This window comes from Centroberyx gerrardi, chromosome 4, assembly GCF_048128805.1.
Source record: "Centroberyx gerrardi isolate f3 chromosome 4, fCenGer3.hap1.cur.20231027, whole genome shotgun sequence".
Lineage (NCBI taxonomy): Eukaryota > Metazoa > Chordata > Actinopteri > Beryciformes > Berycidae > Centroberyx > Centroberyx gerrardi.
In genome coordinates, this window is record NC_136000.1 from 13,664,987 (window position 1) to 13,673,512 (window position 8,526).

General features: G+C 40.1%; 2 protein-coding genes across 3 annotated transcripts; one reads left to right on the forward strand and one right to left on the reverse strand.

The window, feature by feature from the left end:
• The first annotated feature begins 1,925 nt into the window (after positions 1-1,925).
• Positions 1,926-4,108, forward strand: tmem258 (transmembrane protein 258). Its single transcript, XM_078283222.1, has 4 exons — positions 1,926-2,014; positions 2,433-2,542; positions 3,677-3,805; positions 3,933-4,108. The coding sequence occupies exons 1-3, from the start codon at positions 2,012-2,014 to the stop codon at positions 3,801-3,803; spliced, it is 240 nt and encodes a 79-aa protein (XP_078139348.1). The 5' UTR covers positions 1,926-2,011; the 3' UTR covers positions 3,804-3,805; positions 3,933-4,108.
• Positions 4,109-4,474: 366 nt separating this feature from the next.
• tmem138 (transmembrane protein 138) lies at positions 4,475-8,403 on the reverse strand. 2 transcript variants are annotated; one of them, XM_078283220.1, is made up of 5 exons: positions 8,315-8,403; positions 7,136-7,681; positions 5,657-5,828; positions 5,377-5,452; positions 4,475-5,267 (listed from the first exon to the last, which is right to left on the reverse strand). In XM_078283220.1, the coding sequence occupies exons 2-5, from the start codon at positions 7,261-7,263 to the stop codon at positions 5,155-5,157; spliced, it is 489 nt and encodes a 162-aa protein (XP_078139346.1). In that variant the 5' UTR covers positions 7,264-7,681; positions 8,315-8,403; the 3' UTR covers positions 4,475-5,154. The 2 variants fall into 2 exon arrangements, with proteins under 2 accessions (XP_078139346.1, XP_078139347.1); XM_078283221.1 differs by lacking the exon at positions 8,315-8,403 and adding an exon at positions 7,786-7,806.
• Between the last annotated feature and the right edge of the window lie 123 nt (positions 8,404-8,526).

The following is an 8,526-nucleotide window of genomic DNA, read 5'->3' on the forward strand; positions in this document are numbered from 1 at the left end:
ATTGCTTTATACACTGGAGAGAAGATCATTGGCTTCTGCTGAAGGCCTCAGTGAATGGTTGCCTACCCGCATTCAAAATATACCTCAGTAGTGCACACTGGCAAATCCTGGACCTCTACAGTAGTACATTGTGTTCCAGGCCACTGCAGTCTGCTAGACTAAATTACTCACTGTCTCCTTATAAGGCATCTGACTATACACTGTACAGAGGAGAAAATAATGTGTATTTGTATCTCGGTCGCTACATCAAATGGAACATCAAATTGTTAGATAAAATGGCTATAAGCATGCGTACTAGAACAGAAAAACCCTCGGCATCACTCCTAAACAAAGGTACTTTTGAAGAGCCCTGAATCTTAATCATTTCAGTAGCAGATTCACTGGATGGCACGTGATAAGACTGGATATGGAAGCAAATTACTGGAAACAACGCACAGAAGTGTAGAAACACTGAAAGCTCTTGGCATCTGATAGTGGAGTTGCTATATCCAACACTGACAATATTTCAAGAACACTGGAATAGCTTAAACTGTATTTTGTTAACTGGATGGGATGCTGGTATGGCAAATGGCATATCATTTCAGGTGCATGGCCAATCATTTCTCTAAATGATGTATCTCAGCGCAGAGGCAACTCAAACGCTGCTTCGACTGTGGGAAATCCATTTTTATGACTTGATCACAAAGCTGAGAGAGAGTTGCATTTAGTCATGCACACTCCAGAGAGAATAACGGATATTATACACTGGATTGTTTCCTGTATTTCTCTGGATGTTTTTAACTATTTTACTTGTGCCTACACAAATAAGAGTGTGAGTGATAACACCTTTGATTAATATAACAATATCTGAGCTATGTAATGTAGCCTATTCTTTTCAATTATTATATTTTGTTGTTGTTTACTGAGTGTTATAGGCTTTCTCCCAAACACCATGCAATATTTAATATGTTTCATTTAATGCCTTTTGAAGTCTATTTTGAATTGCCACTCCATACACGGTGTTGATGTCTGCATTCAGAATGGAAAACCATGATAGTGAATCTCAAACATGAATCAAAATTAAATTGGAAAAAAACGTCCCTCAGCCAAATTAATTTTATGGAATTTGAAAACACTGTACAATACTTTAAATATGATTATTATGACTTTAATGGGTACAGTGTACTGTTTTAGCTTATTTATAATGCACCAGCTAGCATAATGAAACCATCGTAGCACTTTTTGCACTGTATATATGAACTGCTTTTGCTCTATCCAGTGCGTCCAACTGGTTTCAAATACTCTGGTAGAACTGCATTAAATGTAACTGTATAGCTTCATTTTGTAACAACCAATGCTCCTTTTTATCTGATGTGTTTTATCATATTGTTTTTATAGTTCATATTTTTTTTGTTGTATTATCAATGATATGTTAACTTTTTTGTTATGGAGCCCATTTCAGTTTCAATCAGAAATGATTAATAGGCATGTAATTGTATCATTATATTAGAAAACACACACACACACACACACACACACACACACACACACACACACACACACACACACAGAGACACACATTTTTCTAAGCATTTCAACATTTTGGTTATACAACTATTTATCAAGTGGAAAAAGCCAACCCAAACACTAAGATTCATTGAGTATTTTAATATCACTACCACTAGTTATTCTTACTCATGTCCTCCCTCACCATTGTCTTCCCTGCCTGACTGTTTTTTAATTAGCCCACGTGATCATTACATTTTCAGTCTTTTGTCAAGAATATGCTGTAATAATATGAATGCATGCAGTAAATAAAATTGTGATTCAATTCAGATTGTGTTTGATTGTCTGATTGTTCAGTTCAAAGAGCTGAAAACAAGTTGCTCATTTCGTCCACTAGATGGCAGCCAATTATTTATTATCGCTTCAGGACGTCACATGAACGTCACGTCAAAACCAGGAAGGAATAGTCAGTACGTGGCCTTTTCCTCTTGGACCGATAGGAGCAGGAGCATCACTTCATTACAAAATGGTACAGTGACTGAATTATATCTTGTTTATAAAGCTTAAAATCGAATATATGATCACATGCTGTTTGCTTGTAAACGCATATTCTCCATTTCCTTAGTAAAACCATTTCTTGTCTTTGCGAATTTGTTGTTTGTGTGGCCAAGTTACGGAGACTAACGTTAGCTGGATTAGCTTCCCCTGCATCATCAAAGTCGCTGATAACGGCTCTACATCAAAACCAAACCTGGTGATTTGCACGAATATGAATAGAGAAACACTCGCTAAAAGCTAACTTAGCCGTTAGCTAGCTTACTTGGATTCAGTGCGTTACAGCAGGCAGTTAATCTAAATGCTAGTCTTGGACACAACTTGTCTCCATAATACATTGCATATGTTTCTAACCTGCTTGCACCTTCCCTCTCCCTTTCCTCTGCTTGCAGGAACTCGAGGCCATGACCAGATACACCAGCCCGGTGAACCCGGCTGTGTTCCCCCACCTCACTGTGGTCCTGCTGGCTATCGGGATGTTCTTCACTGCCTGGTTCTTTGTGTATCCTTTCAGATGCTGTGACTGTACACTCCTTGCTCCACATTACAGTGCATGCAGTAAATAATGGAGCAAGCGAATCAAACCATAAACCCGTAGAAAAGAAAATCACAATCGGTAGAACCACGAGAGTTTAAGCTGACAACACGGGGCAAGTGGCTAGAACCAGAGCCACCTTGGGACATCACACAGGGGGACTAATACCACACCTACAGCAAAATATATGATGATCGGTCTTCTTTGGAAACAGGTTTATAGATTCGATAATCTGATTCATTTTCCATACTTGCTTATTCCTATTCAGGGTCACGGGGGGGACTGGAGCCTTTCCCAGCATGCACTGGGTGGAAGGCAGGGAAACACCTTGTACAGGTTGCCAGTTTATCACAGAGCAAACACACAGACAGACAGATAGACTCACATTCACACCTATGGGTAATTTAGCATCTCCAATCCACCTGACTTGCATGACTTTGGAGTGTGAGAGGAAACCCACACAAACAAGGGGTGAACATGCAAACTCCACACAGAAAGGGGTGAGATTCGAACCCAGGACCTTCTTGTTGTGAGGTGACGGTGCCGCCCAATGTAGTCTTATTCCTTTTTAAATTCCATGATATGAAAAGTACGAGTAGTAGAACGTGCATCACTATCGATCAGGAACACTCTGGCTTTTAGTTTGCTAAAGATTGTCAGCCATAGACGTCGTAGCTAGGGCATCAGTTGTTTTATTAAACACAGTGTTTATTCAGTTTAATTTTAGAGTGATGGCAGAAGTTGGCTGATGTTTGCAACCATGGTGTGGCTGGCCATCAATGGCTCTACAATGTGGAAACCCAAAATCAACGCAGCGTTTAAGTAATAATACAATAAAAATGTGATATGTGATTTATCCCCAAGCAAAATTCTCTGCATCATGGGAATCTCCATTCTCCAAACAGCTTGCGTGATTGTAGGGTGTCATTAAATTCTACTATATAGGCACAGATGATATATTGTGGTACACTGACACTAAGAATGGACTAGTGCACAGTAAGCAGAAGTGAAGCATGAGGCATCATGCTGAGTATTGAAAAACAGATTTTGGCATTGATGATTGATTTGGCAAGTATGAACTAGCCCTTAACTTTCTGTCAGCTATGAGGTGACTTCGACAAAATACACCAGGGATGTGTACAAGGAGCTGCTGATCTCCCTGGTGGCTTCACTCTTCATGGGCTTCGGTGTGCTCTTCTTACTACTCTGGGTTGGCATTTATGTATGAAGGTATGTCTAAAATCTGAAACTATGATGATCTAATAATTATTTTCACAATTACTGAAACAGTTTTGTAATTGTGACATTCATAAATAGCTATTTAGATTTTGTTCCCACTCCCCTTTGTTTTTTCCAGTTTCAGGTTGACTATGTAAACAACGTAAAAGACGAACATTCCAGTGGAACAGATGACATCACACGCAACAGCCAACAGGAACTGGATTTTGGATTGGATTGGACTGCACTGACAATATTTTGGGATCATGTGGACTGGGGTTTCTTTTCACCAGTAAAGAGGAATTTGTAAAACTTCTGGTGTAGTGTCTTTCCGGGTTTGAGCCTAATTTGCTGCGACCATTTCTCTCATGGATTGTAATATTAGCTGTATGGAAGTTTGATCAGTAATTGTAGAGGGAGCAGAGCTGAAGTGTGCAGCACCTTATCCTGCAGGCTGGTGAAAATAGAAGGTTATTTCAGGCACACTGGAAACTATTTATGGTGAGTGTTTTACTCGTGGTGCCTAAAACCTTAATCCCAGGTTAATCTTTGGGTTTAAAATAGAGCAGTCTGCCTCGCCTCGTCTCCAGGTTAATACTGACTACCCTAATGATGAAGAATGAGATCAGGATTACTGATGGATTATTTATTTGATAAAAAACAGTGGGATCCCCACTCAAAGATACCCACTGAAATATAAAGAGTTGGATGCACATGGAATCAAAATTGGCGTATTAAAATAACATTAACCATGTAAACGGCACATACTAGCCATACATAAGGCAAGGTAAACAAGCATATTTCCTCCTCTTCAGAGTAACAAAAATATCTAAGAAACATTTAAAACTATGAATACATCATATTCCAATGTATTAAAGTAGATTAAAAAACACAAACATTACAATCCATGGGAAGTAATACCTGCCTCTTCCCTGTAAACTGTTCTTCCCTGAACCTTTGACCCACTGTCAACATGTTGGATTCAAACTTCCACTTTAAATTGATTTACAAAGGCCACATAGATGAACAGACTCCATCCTGACTAAAACAATACTACACATGCCATCAGCCTGCTTGGCTACACAGAGCCAGTAGACAGCTGCAACAACTGCTTGAGGCTTCTCTTCATGTTCTCTATCCCATAGCGGGATGCATCAGAGTGCATTATTATACATGCTTAATAGAGTGATGAGTGTCCAACTAGATCAGTAAAATAGAAGTTAAAATATTTTTTTTTCCCTGGAGTCCAATTTTAGAATAGTTGTTGATGACGCCCTTTGTCTTTTTGTCCAAAGGACTTTTCTTGGCAGATCCCTGTAGAGTCCGTCTCAAAACTGTCCCTCCCTCCCTCTGTCCCGTCTTCACTGACGAGCTCTGGTAAAGGCGTCCCGCAACCAGACAGAGTCCTCATAGAGCCTCGGGTCTCCCAGATACTCCGCTGTGCGTTTGTAGAAGTAGTAATACAACACTGCCGCTGCGCACACAAATGCAGTCATTTAACGACCAGATCATGACAGAATACAGAAAAATAAATAATCAGCTATGGTGAAAAATGTAAACGTAGCCTTAATCAACCAGTTTACCTGTTCTCTGGAAAACAAAAAGGGCTTGAAGGCCATTTGTCCATACGAAAAGGTTTGACTCCACCCATCTTAGCTTCTACAGAAAGAAGAAAAATAAATGAACACTTATCAGGTACAGTTTATCTACAGGTCAGCACCATAGTTACTCTCTGCTATAACTTAATAACTCTGCTATAACAAACTTTTTTCTTATACGTATATGGATGGTGGTGTTGATTTCACCAATCAACACTTTCACAGTGGTAGTATGCAGCTGTCCTGCGTGTTGTGACTGACATACCAACAGCCAGCAGTGGAGGCAGATGCTGAGCGTCAGGTAGAGGGCGGAGGACATCAGCAGAGCCCTAAATTGCTCCAGCAGCAGCGACACCAGTCCAACCTGGAACACGTAGGTGTTGAACATCATCAACAGGATGATGATCACGTTGAACAAGATGGCAATGTCCTGGATGCTGGAGACACAATTTTTAGATGATAGGAAAGAGAGGAGGTGAAATTAGCTGTAGGTCATGAGCCAGACTTGAACCCAATGTATTGCGAGTATGTGGTGTATGCATTAGAGCATTGATTCTAAACCTTTTTCACATCAAGGACCCCCAATTTACTACACATTAGGGCCACGGACCTCCATTTGATGAGATTTTGTCTCTCAAACCATATCTGAGAATATTTTTATTGTTAGATATGATTTTGTCCAGAATTCCATGACTGTATTGTAGGTAGAGAGATAACAGTGAAACTATGATCAAAACAGTCATTCTTCTACATTCTCTAATTATGTGAAGTTCTTGTAACTCCCTCAAGGACCCCTGGTGGTCCCTGGACCCCACGTTGAGAACCACTGAGCCATGCAGTCAAGTGCACACACAAACACACATGACCACATCGGAGAGTGTAAGACGAGTAGCTATAATTTTTCCAACAAAGATATTTCACAGAGTAAAGAAAAAAAGAAAAGCGCTCCAATAGGTACTCACAAAAATGAAGGTGCTCTTTGGTTGGGAAAAAAACACTCAATGCCAACTTTCCCTTTTCTTATATTCAAGGAAGGTACCAAGGCAACTCTTCTTTTTTGATAAAATATTAATATTTGAATCACTGGCTAGTCCATTTTGGAACAGTTAAAAATGCAACATGTTTCAGCTAACGCACCTTCATCAGGCAGAGTCTCTGATTTTTTAACGGGTCCAAACTGTACTAGCTAGTAAATAAAGGCATTTTAATAATCTGTCACAAAGAAGTGTTGCCTTGGTACCTTTCTTGAATGTACATTTGACAAAGTAATGGGATATATATGGTGCTCAATGAATTTAAAAACTGAAATTAAATGTTAAGAGAGGCCGAGGCACTACAAATGCATTATATAAATTTGAGAAAAGGTAGGCTACACAGGGGACAGCGTTGATCATTTTCAGTTATTAAGAGAGCAAAAATGCAAGCTACTTTGCCATTTACAACTTCAAGGATGATAAATACACTTCAAAAATAGGCATGCTTGTTCCAGTACTTGCCTCTAAAAAAGTGAGTCTTCAGATTTTTTAGTCACTGAAGAGACATACTTTCAATGTTTGGTAAGGTAGCTGTGTTATTACATTAGAGGATTACTTGATTACTTATCAGTTGCTGCTATTTGCAGTCTTACTCCCTAAACATATTAACATATTAAGTTCAAATCAAAAGACTATCTGTCCCAAATGGGAAAGGTGCAGCAAGGCATAAAGCAGTGTATTAAACACAACCCAAGAGTTCAGTGACTTACATGAAGAGCACCAGCTGGATGGCAGGCGCGCCCCTCAGGAGTTCACTGAAGGAGTTGACGAAGAGGTCATAAGCCAGCAGCGTTAACTGGATCAACAGCACCAGTGAGTAGTTTCCAGTCTGGAGCATCTTCAGAGGCTGGTCCTGTACCCACCGACACCTGCAAACAACTTCACAGTCTCTCCCTCTGGCTATTTTTTTTTTACACTTGAACCAGTGCAGGTATTTGATAGTGATACAAGTTTGTTTAATGTGTATTCACCCCCTACACATTTCAGTGCAAACCCACACTGTGTGGAAGTCTGGAGACAGTCACAACCTGTCCGTCTGCACATGTGAAGTTGGAGGGTAACTTTCCATAACTTTCTGTCCGTCACAGCTATTCTCCACTCTGGTTAGTGCCTCTGTTAGGAAACGTGCTGTTTGTTCTCAGGAAAAGAGTATCTTGGTAATGACTGTAGGGATTCCTGCCTGGATATCAGATGAGATTTGCTTGGTCTTTCCATGTTGACATCTATCTGGAATGCCTCCTCATCTGCGGTATTTCCTGTAAGGAAAAAAAAAGAGTTGTTATCAATAAACAACAGATGCATTAATTATATTATTAGAAAGAAAAAAACAATGTAGTTTTCAAGTCTGAGGCGCACTCACAGCAGTATCTCATGTCTTTAGTCTGTGTCACTATCTCCTTTTCGATTCTGCACATAAGGAGTTGATGTGTGTGTTAGCAAGCTAGCTGTAAACATGTAACGTCAGTGGGTTGAGGCTGTTACAGGGGCAGGCATGGAAAGGTCAAGGAGGGGATTACAGATTAATTTCACTAAAACAGACACCACTATCACTGTTGTTGTTGTTGTTGTTGCTGCTGCTGCACACTTTCTTTACGCATCTAGCTAATCTAACCTGCGACTACGTATTCAGCCGTGCGGATAAACTTGGAGACAGACATTGTACTGGCTGAGCTTTCACGTTCGTTTTCCACTACTAATCACGTTGCTGGCACCGACACAGTCACAGATTTGCAACTTCGAGGAATTCACTGATGGCCAACCACGTTTGCTAACGTTAACCTCAACATTAGCTGATTCTACTGACTCTAGTGTGGGTAGCTTTACAAAATAACATTTAGCCAGCGCCTTCGTAGCGAGAAAATGTGTATAATAATAAAAACTTAATTTACCTGGAGCCAAGAAGTTGCATGTATCCCCGATTTTATCCGCAAATAACGTTGACTACTGGGCTTCGAGAGCGGCTGGCAGTAACTTTTGCATTTCCGTAAGTTCCATGGTAACGGTACTACTTCCCGTAAAACAGCTAATAACAGGCTCACAGGTCTTCGGCGTCTTCCTAAAAAATATGTTTTGCTGGATTTATGAGCTACTTTACATTGTA

What these genes read in the sequence shown, in the direction of transcription:
- tmem138 (XM_078283220.1), bottom strand. Translation starts at nt 7,263, where the DNA reads ATGCTCCAGACTGGAAACTACTCACTGGTGCTGTTGATCCAGTTAACG. An exon ending in ATCCAGCTGGTGCTCTTCAT is followed by an intron (nt 5,829 to 7,135) that starts GTAAGTCACTGA and finishes TTGTGTCTCCAG; the next exon opens with CATCCAGGACATTGCCATCT. An exon ending in TTTTGTTTTCCAGAGAACAG is followed by an intron (nt 5,268 to 5,376) that starts GTAAACTGGTTG and finishes TTGTGTGCGCAG; the next exon opens with CGGCAGTGTTGTATTACTAC.
- tmem258 (XM_078283222.1), top strand. An exon ending in TTCACTGCCTGGTTCTTTGT is followed by an intron (nt 2,543 to 3,676) that starts GTATCCTTTCAG and finishes ACTTTCTGTCAG; the next exon opens with CTATGAGGTGACTTCGACAA.